The sequence below is a fragment of the Mustela lutreola genome, chromosome 18 (assembly GCF_030435805.1).
Source record: "Mustela lutreola isolate mMusLut2 chromosome 18, mMusLut2.pri, whole genome shotgun sequence".
Taxonomy (NCBI): domain Eukaryota; kingdom Metazoa; phylum Chordata; class Mammalia; order Carnivora; family Mustelidae; genus Mustela; species Mustela lutreola.
The window spans coordinates 20908595-20921322 of record NC_081307.1 but is presented as its reverse complement, the minus strand read 5'-3'; the positions used below and the strand labels follow the sequence as shown (position 1 = coordinate 20921322).

Sequence of the window (12728 nt, the reverse complement as noted above, 5' to 3'; positions counted from 1 at the left end):
AGCCTGTCTGCTTTCCTACCCTCTTCCTTCTCTCACACTTTGTTTTTACTAGAGACCCAATTAATTAGTTCCATGTTAATCAGGTATATTGTAGGGAAAGATCATAGGATGCCTTTAAGTATTTCTGTTAATTTTAACACTAAATAAGATAGTATCTTAACAGTTTAAAAGACATTAGAATTCGCCTAAAGAAACTGAAAAGGAAATACTAAAGATTATTCCATTTTAGTATTCTGGGTACTTAAGCACACAAAGCAGACTCAGGACAATAATGTCATTACTGGGGGCGCCTGGGTGGCTCAGTGGGTTAAGCCGCTGCCTTCGGCTCGGGTCGTGATCTCGGGGTCCTGGGATCGGGTCCCGCATCAGGCTCTCTGCTCGGTGGGGAGCCTGCTTCCTCCTCTCTCTCTCTGCCTACCTCTCTGCCTACTTGTGATCTCTCTGTCTGTCAAATAAATAAATAAAATCTTAAAAAAAAAAAATAATGTCATTACTGCATTCCTACTAGCAGTATTGAAATATCATCTTATTTCTTTAGAATTACATCCTAAAAAAATGATCGATTCTATCATACACAAAAAATGGATCCCTCATTCTACATAGGCTTCAATCAGGAAAGCAATTGTTCTTCTACTGCCAACTCTTAAATAGCCAAGATTAATTTCAAAAACAAAAATTTAAAAGTACTGAGGCAATTCTTTTGACTTTTTGGAAGTACTGTCAAAGAAAATATAGTATTTTCATGTTGGTAATAAATTGCGATTCCTTTTCTTGCTAATGCAATACTTCTGTTGCAGAGAGTAGGAATCATATACTAGACAGTTCAGAGTCTATCACTTAAGATTATCTTAAATTTTATGTGTCTATTGTTCTTGTACTAGGAATAAGGGACTGAAAAAAGCTAAAAGGATTCATATAAGTAATTTTTTGCAATATGTACAAAAAGGGGGAAAGAAAGTGAATAGAAAGGAAATTTACATGTTGTTTAAGTGAAAATACATGAAAAAAATGGACAGAAAAAATTCATGTAGTTGCTGAAAGATAATCCCAGCAGTGTTTCTTCTAGCAGTTGACAAGCTCTTGGTTCATTACACAACCACATATTTTAAAATGAAAGATGGGACCAAAAGCACTTTTGTGGATTTGACCTTTGAGCTGAGATAGATTGCCATTAGGTTAACACCCAATATCCAATCTTCACTTCATGCATTTGCCATTTTCTTGGTGTTATAAATGACTCACTTAAAATAAGTTACATTTTTAATATTCAAAACCACTTTCCCTGGGATTGGTTTAAGTACACTTTTGGTTTTTTCCCAGCAAGACACATATGCCAAAGCAAATAGATACCAATATATATTTTATCAATGAATAAGGGAGAGACATCTAATTTGAATCCTTTGTATTACTGTCTTCGAAAGAGTTATTTCCTGGCTTATATGGGTTAGTGAAGAATTTTTTGTATTGTGCTTATGTTACTATTTGGTTTTGCTCCAAAGCCCATTTAACTGCAACAGTCTGTTCAGGTTCATCAAACTGGTTGATTGTTTAGATCTTGCTTTTGCTCCAAGGCAGATAAATTTAATATCAGCTTGGAAGTTTAAAAAATAATTATTCACTGACAGGGAGAATTTAACCCAGACACAATCTATTGTTAATTGACTACCAATGGACATAAAATCAATGGCCATTATGTTCATCTGTGAGTCACATATCTAAGTAAAATGTTAAAATTCATTTGAATTTTAGACAACTAATTGTAATAACACTTATTGACTGCTTAGTGGGTTTTAGGCCTGACACTAAGTATTTCACATGTATTAGCTCATTTACTTCTTACTATTTTTTTTTCCCCAGCTGGAAATAGTTCTTCCCAGTTGAACCCTTTGAGGCTTAGAGTAATTTTGCTCAAAGCCACACTTGTGGCAGATCCAGGATAGGAATTCCAACTCAAGCATTTGGATTGAAATTTGGATTGAAACTACCATACTATCCTGTTTTTTTGATATAATCCATTTCAGTGTCTTCCGTTTTCAAATTAGGAAACTTAGACCCAAATGATTGAATTGACTGAGATTAATAGCTAGTTTCTTAAGTTGAATGAAGATGATCAGCACTAGAAAACAAGACTCCTGACTCTGAGTTAAGCGTACTTTTCATTACAATCGCTTCTTTCTCAGACAACAAACTGTTGGTTCACACTAACCAGTTATTTTCAGAATACTTAAGTGTATGAAAGAACCACTTAATGACTACTTAGTACCAACACAATTTTAAAACATATTGAAAAGGCAGAGAATGACAGATAACATTTTCCCAAGAATTTAGGATTAAGTTAAGTGGAATGAGGTTCCTTTTATCTACTGACCTATACTATATTTAGCTTAATTTCTTTTTCCTTTTCTGATACTCTTCTATAACAGGTATTAGAACCACTGTATTAAACAAAACATACTATTTTTTTATCTTCAAGTATGATACTTGAAATTAAGAGAAAAGTGTTATTCATATATATTATTTACTTATGCTATGCAAAAATCAAATCCTTTAATTTTTCTTCTTAATAAAATTGGTCGTTAGGTGATGTCATGGTAATGAACTTTCCAATAATTTTTACGAGCCAGTCTTTCATTTGATTTTGACTTATATGCTCTATAAATAAGTGTTCAATGAACTGGTCAAGGGAAGAATATATTTATGGTTTGTTAAAACATTTTATCTCCATGGAAAAGATAGATATGTATCGAGTATCTAAGACCATGCAGACTTCCTTCTTATCCATTCATCATTCTGTAACTGTGTTGTCCGTATATTAGCTAGGAAGAATTTATCATTAGTTACTAATACTTCCCTTATCAGAATTGGTAAAAATCAGAAAGGGAAAAAACATTAATCATGCTAAAGCTACAAAGGAATTTATTATTTGATGTTTCTGTCAAAGGATTTTTTTTTTAAGATTTTATTTATTTATTTGACAGAGATCACAAGTAGGCAAGAGAGGCAAACAGAGAAAGAGGAAGGGAAGCAGGCTCCCCACTGAGCAGAGAGCCCTATGTGGGGCTTGATCCCAGGACCCTGGGATCATGACCTGAGCTGATGGCAGAGGCTTTAACCCACTGAGCCACCCAGGCACCCCTGTCAAAGGATTTTGAAAAGTGTGTGCATTAAATACAATATTTTAAGACCACCTTAAAAATCAAGCACTTTAGTTCATTTTAATTGATTAAGTCATTGTTTTGGGTGGCCCCATAAATTAAAGATAACTATTTCTAAGGTCAACGCCCAGGCCTTTGTGAAGTCTGTGTTTGTATATTTCCTTATTATTTGTGTTTGTATTCTTGTATTAGCTCTCAATGGCCTTTAGTGTGTGCCAATAATTTTTCTGTTTACTTAGGTAGACAAACGGTGTTCTCACAGTTTGAATGTGTTAAGTCACGAAAACAGGTGTTTTTTTTTTGGGGGGGGGGGTTAGTTGTTTTCTGTTTTGTTATGCCTGGTCCCCATTGCCTAAATTAATACCTGGTACATAAGAATTGTTCAGTAAAAATTTATCTAATGAATTCTACTTTATTAAATCCTGAAGTCCTTCAGGGTATCTGGTCTTAAAATTAGTACAGGTTCCTATCATCGTTTTAAAATATCAGCTCAACACACTAAATTTATCCATGTAAATAATTTCTGAATGGCGTGATACAAATATTTTCAAATAGAGACTTTAAAATGATAGGACCTTAATTATTTTTGACTACGTACTACAAAGAAAGCCAGGCGCTGTGCTAATTACTCACCATGATATTATCTGACTTAATTTTTAGGACAATATTTTGAGGAATATCTTCCTAATCCTATTAAAGCTGTGAGGTTAAGTAATTTGTTCAAGATAACACAGCAAGTAGCAGATTCAGGACTGTCTCCAAGCCTTTACTCTGCACTGCGTCATGTAGACAAGAAGTAAGCCCACATGTATTATAGATCAGATATAGTGAAGTAAGTCTTTAAGGATCAACTTCAGATTTTTGTTTTTAATCTAGCTGTATTTTTTAAATTAGAGAGTATGTAGATTCTTTGGAATTGTGATTTACAAGCAGATAATACATTATATCATACAATATTTTTCTTACACACTTAAGAATTGAAGGATTCTGAGTATGACAGTGAGAGAGTCTCAGGATTAATCTGGCTAGCAAACAGACGTCAGGGTAGAGGCAGGGAGAAGAAAGGAGGATATTGCAATAATCTCTGCAAGAGATGGGGACTGCTTAGACCAGGCAATAAGTCTTGGCCTTTATCCTGGAGAACTTTTTTTTTTTTTTTTTTTTTTTTTTTTTTTTTTTAAGATCTATTTATTTTAGAGGGGGAGAGAGTGAGCTAGCAGGGAGTTGCGGGGGGAGGGCAGAGGGAAAGAGGGAAAGAAGCAGACACTCCACTGAGCATGGAGCCTGACGTGAGGCTCAACTGCACAACCCTGAGATCATAACCCACGCTAAAATCAAGAGTTGGACACTTCACTGAGTCACCCAGAGCCCTCCATGGGCACTTTTACTAGTGCTTCCTGTATGTAGTTACAACTGGTTAAATTTGGAGTGGATTTTGAAAGTAGAGTCAGTGCATTTTCTAAATGAGTAGAAATAGAGGAAGAGAGGAGGGAAGAGAGAAGAATAGATAAGATGATTCCAAGATTTTGGCTTAAACAACTGGAAAAATTATGTTGCCAATTCTGGAATAGAATCAAAGCTTTAATTTAATCAAATCACTAAGTTTTAGATTTTTCAAGTGGAGTATATTAGTGAAAACTATTAGAATACCAAGTCTCTTTTAGTCAGTTTGCTTGAAGCTGGGCTTAAAGAACATACCTAAACGTGTCTTTGGGTAAGACAGCTGCCCTATGAATTACTTATATTAGAGATGGAAACAAAGACCAGTTAGGTCAGAGTAGAAAAAACAGCCTTTAATGAAAATACCAGGATGCAATTTATGACAAAACAGAAGACTTGATATACTTCACAAAGATCATAGAAATCATCTAATTCTGTTCCTGATTTCATAGACGAAGGGATATTGAGTTTCTGAGAAATTTGGTGACATGTCCAAGATTAAGGCCAAGAACGAGTAATTTTTAAATCTGTAGTTACTCTTTATAAGAACATGCTTTAGGTTTGCTTTCATCCATATTTATTGTCCAAAATAAAAACAAAAGGGTCCTCTCAAATGATAATTATGCTTCAAATGTGGTGTTAAAATTGAGGACATTGGTTTATATTATAGATGTTATTTTTTCTTACAAACTTTTTTTTTATAATCAGAAAATCTAGAAAATGATGTGTATTTATAACAACTGCATAGCAGTTAATTTTCATAAGAGGTTAACAGCAGAAATAATGTGAGTCAGCTTTTTAAGCAGTAAAATATCCTAGATGGAGATTTGTCTCATATTTTCTGTAACTGATAGGCATCAATTATTAATAGTTCTTACTATGGTATGGAAAACTGTACATTTCTCAGTGTCCTAACAGTTTTATTTTTTTTAAGGCCAATTTAAATGCTCTAATGGAATGAATACATGTATAAAGCTATCTTATTTTAAAACTCTAATAATGGGGAAGAGAGCAATTTAATATTTGATAGTAATTTTTTCCTTAAAGATAAACTTAGTTGCTCTAATTTGTATCTTATATCTTCAGTAACTGTGGAGTAATCATTAAATTATATGCTTGTGTTTGTAGTAAACCTTTTAACAAATTACATTAAATTTACTTTTGATATTAAGTTGCTTTCTACAAATTACAGTAATTTCAACATATTCATCTGTTATTTCTAGTTAATTATTTTATTCAAAAGAATTAGAAACAGGAGTTTAGATTTTTCTATTATTTCCCTTCATAGTATAAAATTAAATATACAAAAAAGAGAGAGAGAGAGAGAGAAAGAAAGGGAGGAAAGAAAAAAAACTTACAAAAAGATCTGTTTTTCTTTAGATTGTAATTTTTGTTTCTTTGTCTTGTTTTATAGAGCTACATTCACGGAAGCAGCCAAGCTCAGTTCGTGGCCGAGTCACACATTATTCTGGTACTAAGTATCCTTTAAAATACTGATGGATTGAAAAGGACAGAAGTTGCATGCTATCAAACTGGCTTTTTTTCATAGCAGTAATTATCAAGATTTTAAAGACATGAAATTTCAAACTTTACTATGTTACTTTCCAGTTCCTATGCCAATTATTTACTATTTAATTTTGCTTTTATCCTGAGTCATTAACAACCTATAATTTTCTCTTTTTTTTTCACTGACTGTTAAATTGCCAAGTATAGCTTTTGCTCTGCTTTGGTTATCTTTGACTAACATCTTTTTGTGGAGTTTGTGTGGCTTTACTTTAAAGGGTCCTAATGGAGAAAAATGTGTCCTAAAATATAAAAAACAGAATTTTAAAATACTGTCTTACTACTGATTACCTTAAATAGTATGGTAAGTCGGAAAAGGGAGATTTAAGATGGTTAGACATGTCTTTTTGGACCATAGCAGACTAAATGTTATAAGTCAGATAATGGAGTACAGTTTACGGTTTGGTGGTAGAAGGGCAAAGAAGACAGAATAGAACAGGAAAGAGGTTAAGTTTAAAGTGTCTAATTAAAACCAAACTCTGAATACTCTTAGAATGAAATAAAGTTACTCTTGGGGGAACACTTATGTTTGTGTGTCTTGAGAAATATTTGAAGGTCACATTTATAATGTTGAATATACTGAGTCATCATCAGGATTTAAAGTGTGCCTATAGAATTGTTTCTAAAATTTGATTACTTTCCTGGTTACCAAGATTGATATTCAACTGAAGTAATCCAAAACAAATTTTTAGTATTTTATATAATCAGAGCTATTTAAACCTTTAAGGGATCTTAGAACTCATTTAGGTCCAAACCTCATTTCATAGGTAGGAAAACTAAAACCTACAAAATTTAATTGACTTTTTTTAAGTTGAAGGAAGAACTAGGATTAAAATTCCCTTTTCTTTGTTATGGTCTATCAGTTAAGTTTTATATTTGTTATTATTATCTATGACACAGGATTTTATGAATAAATGTCAGTCATTCCATCTTGAAGTTTTTGTTTTTAATCGAGAAGGAAACGACTTTAATGTCATTAAGGTTTTTTTATTTCTCTACCTTATAACAGTGCATTTTTTTTAAATTCACCAGCAAGTATGTATTTTCTACCGTCAGCTTTTTAAGCAATCTACTTTATTTGCATAATATGTTCTGGACAGTGTGTCAGGTGTTAGTAATATATTGAGTCTTCGATTAATTATAGTAGAGGAGAAGGGTAGGAGTGCTTAAAGCACTTGCAATTCTCAAGAAGCTCACAAATTTCCTCATTTATAAAACCAGGATTAGCAAAGTAACCACATAGCACTTTGGGGCTATTTTGGGGTTTGGGGGTTTCTTTTTCCCCCTTTTACTTTCCCATGAGTTCTGAATTCATATATCTTCCACCCTTTACACATACTTGTATGCGTAATTGTGTATCTTCAGCCCATTTCTTGCTTGCATGTATTTAATTACCTGTGTGCTTTAATAAGAAGCTACTGGATTTATGTTTTTGCCGTAGTTTGTCTCCTAGATTAAAATCAGAAATAACAGTATTTTAATTAACATTCTCGAGTTTTATGGTCTTGATCAGTAAGTGGCAGGTTTCTCTTTTCTAACTTTCATACAATAAGAAATTCATACTTTATGTACATCAGAGGTGCCTTGGGTGAGTAAATGGAATCCAGATCTATGTATTGGAACATCTCTTTCCCCTTATCGGAAAATAAAGGAAGACCATCTTTACTCTTTACTTAGCTCTACATTTTATACATGTATTTATGAAGCAAAATACATTTGTGTTGAAGCACATTGGTAGGAAACCAACTATTACAGGTGACATTTTAGCTCTTATTTATATATTGTAGGCTTTCATTTTCTATCCTATTTCAATCCATTAAACAGCATTTTAGCTGTGTACTTTCTTCAAAGCAGCTATTCTATGAAACACATCAGGAGTACCTAGCAAAAACCATGTTGAGACCATCATTGTATGGCAGGAATTTTCCAGGGTTTCATTTCATGGCTCACTGACAGCAAGCTGAGATTTAGGATGCAAAGAAATTGCACAAGCAATATGAAGGCTTCCATGTAGATTTTTAACAGTAATATGTAACAGATTTAAAAGTGCTTATTCTCGGGACGCCTGGGTGGCTCAGTTGGTTAAGCAGCTGCCTTCGGCTCTGGTCATGATCCCAGCGTCCTGGGATCGAGTCCCACATCGGGCTCCTTGCTCGGCAGGGAGCCTGCTTCTCCCTCTGCCTCTGTCTGCCTGTGCTCTCTCTCTCTCTCTCTCTCTGACTAATAAATAAAAATCTTAAAAAAAATAAAAAATAAAAAAAAAAATAAAAGTGCTTATTCTCTTTATGCTACCAATAGTTACTTACTCCTTTCTTCTCCTGGTTTGTTTGTTGTAAGGTAACTGAGAAAATGTCTTTTAAAATGGTGGACTCATCAAAACTACTGGGGAAATTTTAAAAGTAGCCGAAATAATAATTCCTGCTTTTACTTTCACTTGGCTGACTACCGTTATTTTTTTAAACTTACCATGTATTTTTTTTTTTTGTAATTTGCATGTGTATGTTTTCTTTTTTACAAAAAGGAAGGAAGGAAGGAAGGAAAGGAGGAAAAAAAACGTAAATTCCAGATGGTCACTTCTTGTTATCTAGAGAGAATATGCCTGCTTTTTGTTTTTCTCCTTCTGATTTAGTAAGCCAAATCATTAGATGCAATTGCTGTATGCAAAATTTTGCTGGAAAAAAACTAAGAACAGATGGAATCATTTGATGTCATAGGTTATAGATTCATATTTACCAAAAATAAGATTTTTCTCCCCATTAGTGTTTTATTTTCTCAGTACCTTCTTTAAGAAAAAAACAAAAAGCAATCCTAAGTAGTTCATGAGAGAAAACTATATAAAAAGGAGTAAGAAATATCACATTTTAATATGGAATATGTGAACTAAGAATAACTTATGTAATCCTTTTATTTTTCCTAGTAAAAATACATTGTTACTTATTTTTCATTCAGTTGTATTTCAATACCTGATGCAAATGTAAAATATTTGCTGTTTACAAGAAGGTAGACTGATAGAAACATAATTGTAATTTAGTGTGACAAATGTTATAATGAATGCTTGGAAACTCAAAAGGAAGAGCAACTCACTGCCTAGAGAACTTGCACTGACTTTTCAGCTGGTTTTAGTACAGTGGAAAAAGGAGTTTCCCAGACAGAGAATGAATGAGAATATTCTAGTAGGAGTAGGAGGAGGTCGAGCAGGTACAAAAACACAAAATGAGAGAGAATATTCACAAATGCTTAAGAGCAGATTGATGAAAGGTTACTTTGGATGCATAATGAAAATTGAATGAAGAAATTGCTAAGAAATTTGAACCTTAAGTGAATTCACCAAGATGTGGTCTCTTTGTGCTAGCAGATACAGTATACATAAGTTCTAGGACTGACTTTTAACTTTTTCAAACTCTGATCTATCCCTTAGTTCTCTACGTCCTTCAAGTTCTAGGGTCTCAAGATGATGACATAAAATAAACATCTTTTCAAAGTAAAAATGCTGATATAAAAGACAAAAGGTACACTAGCAATAATAATTTATATACACACACACACACACATACACTTTTCCTATGAGAAATACATTTGTTTTCCACTCATTATGAATGAATATTATTTCACTTTGCATTTGTTTTCAATCTATGATAGAAAGCAAATGTTTTAGTATGTTATATCCAAGGAAAAACATACTACATTAAAAAAATGATGGATGCAAATTGAAGTTAATTTTAGATTTAGAGCTCTGTAAGTCTTAATATGCTAGCATTTTTTTCGACATCTGCTCTCATTTATCTTTAAATTTCAGTCCTCATTCTCTTCCTAGGAGCAACAGTAAACTTAACATCATGTACAACTGAGAATAGATCATAATATAGTACAAATGTATTTGTTACCTATTTAGTAGGATGCTCAGTGCCTCTGGGTGCTGCGTATAATTTATACAAATAGCAGCTTCTGTTTTATGTGGAATTCTGTCAATATTTTGAGTTTTTAAGCAGTGAAAGTTGATTGACAGATTTAGCAGAGAAACTCAGGTGTGCATTGCTATGACATTACTCAATACAAAGTGAAAGTAATACATGAAGTAGACTAGGATGTGTGTGTGTAGGCATAGGCATCAGGAAACTCAGAACAACAGAAAAAGTCCCCAAAACGTAGTTCATCCATCGCTTGGGACTCTTCAGTAAGACACAGCCAAAATGGCTACACTCACAGTTTAATGGCAGAAAATCAACTGTTTAATCCAGAGTTAAACACTGAAACTCTCAGATTAGTGCTGAGTCATTCAACCCTCTACTCAGTGAAGAAAGCCTTACCCATTAAGTCTGACAGACCATCATCTAGCTTTTACCTCTTTCTAAAAGTTAATATTTCACCTAAAAATTATGTTACAGATTTTTTTTTTCCAAATGATTAAGTCTTATGTAGGCCCTTTTTTAACCAAAACTTTGTCATTGATATGCAAAATGATATGATATTTCACTTAAGTTAAATAATAATTCTCAACACTCAAAAGCCTTAAATTAAAAAGGTATCTTTAAATAAAGAGAGGGAAAAGGGAAAGTTAGCTCTTTTAAGCCATTTTAGTTCATAATCTTAATTACAATCAAGTTTAAAGTAGGTTTGCAGCTTATTTTTTGGTAAAGCCTAGAAAACTCAAGTTTGCAGGAAATATTCTAAAGATAACACTTGTTTCTCGACCCTACTGCTTTCGTATAGAAAATTTTACCTTGCGCTTATACACAACCAAATAACTACTTATTCTTTTGCTTTTAAATCCTATTTTGGGGTTGTATGCACTGTATTTACTAAGTTCTCACATTTATTTTCAAGTAAATGAAACTAACTTCCTCTCAGATAGAACAGTTTATATTGCCTTTTGCACTACCTTGGATTCTGTGTAACACAGTTGACAAATAGTACCAGTGAGCTCCAAATCCAGTCCGTCTACTATTTTAATAAATAAAGATCTATTGGAACATAGGCACACCTATTCATTTCTGTATTGTCTTGATTACTTTGCACTACAACAGCAGTGTTAAGTAGTAGCTATACATCATACAGCTTACAGAGAGTTCATATAGTTGTATTTATAAATTTATAGTTGAACCTTGAACAGTGTGAGTGTTAGGGTTGTTGACACCCCCCCCCCACATACACACATTTAGAAATCCACATAATTATTTTTTTCTCCTCAAAAATTAAGAGCATGCTGTTAACTGGAAGTCTTACTGATAGCATATAATCATACTTATTTTTAAATATTATATGTATTATATACTGTTTCTTACAAATAAAGCTCAAGTAAAGAAAATACTAAGAAAATCATAAAAAGAAAGTATATTTATAATACTGTACTAGAGTAACAAAAAAATTTGCATACAAGTGGACCCCAGCAGTTTAGACCTGTGGTTTTCAAGGTCAACTGTACTTGCTAGGCCTGTACAGAAAAATTCTGCAAATTACTGTTCAGTAGGATGCGGTAAGTAAAAAAAGCAAAAGTCGCTAACCTTATGACCTCAAGAGAGTTGCTGTTAACTTATTATCTTGATTCTCTGCATTTCCTGCTCTTTTGTTACTTTGCTCTTCTCTCATCATTTTCATCTAACCTTGTGCTATCATCCTACCTCATTTCTTTTATGGTTTTTTGATTGGCAACTGTCACTTACTAGTTTGTGGCTTTGCATAAGTTATTCAGACCTCTCTGCTTCATTTTCCTTATTTGGAAACTGAAAAAAAGGGTATCTGTCAAAGAGTTGTAGGGCAATGAGTAAGAGGACAAACAAAAATTTCCTGCCTTTTGGGGGGTCTAACATTGTAGCGGCAGGAAAAAGACAGTAAGTAATTTTTTTTTTTAAATTGAATGTGAAATTTCTTTCAAAAACAGTGTTATGGAGAAAAAAACAGGAAAAAGGAATAAGAGAGGTTAGAGGAGGCTTTTCTGATAAGATGTCATTTGAGCAGAAACTAAAAGGGAAGTGAATTTTGTGGATATTTGGGAGAAGAGCATTAAGCAGGGGAATATCAAGTACAAAGATGCCTAGGCAAAGAGATTTCGGTCTTGTTGGAAAAATAGCTAGTAGGACAAGAATAAGAGCAAACAAGAGCAGACACGTATAGGCTGTGGATCAGGATACATATCATGTAGGGCCTAGAGGCCACTTTGAAATCTTGTTTATTCAGAGTGACATGGAAAGCTTTTAAATTGTTCTGAACAGAAGAGTGACATTACCTGACTTAAAGATATTAAGAACGAGAATGTTTTTAAGATTTAAAGGAATTTCATAAGCAAGAAACAACCAGAAAATTCATAGGGAAAAATAATTTGCCACATTAAAATGACAACTATGCATAACAAAGCAATTCAAAGAAGAGAATGAGTTCAGCATCATGACAGTATGAGTTTGTCTTTTTTATTTACAAAATTGGACATTTGTAACCAAACAAAAGTACCTCAACTCAATCCACCAGGATACCCCTCTGTACTCCCTATAGTGGGTGAAGAAGATTTCAGAGAGGGCTGGATCCAAAGGAGTCTGTGAGTCTGTCCCGTACCCACTTACTGCCATCAGAAAAGGT

General features: G+C 33.4%; 1 protein-coding gene across 3 annotated transcripts in view; it reads left to right on the top strand.

Moving 5' to 3' along the window:
• Nucleotides 1–12728, top strand: part of TUSC3 (tumor suppressor candidate 3) — a 252664-nt gene that overhangs the window by 215525 nt on the left and 24411 nt on the right. For all 3 annotated transcript variants that reach the window (XM_059155978.1, XM_059155979.1, XM_059155980.1), the window contains exon 7: nucleotides 6010–6073. In XM_059155978.1, the coding sequence (XP_059011961.1) occupies nucleotides 6010–6073 (64 nt within the window). The remainder of the gene's footprint in view (nucleotides 1–6009; nucleotides 6074–12728) is intronic.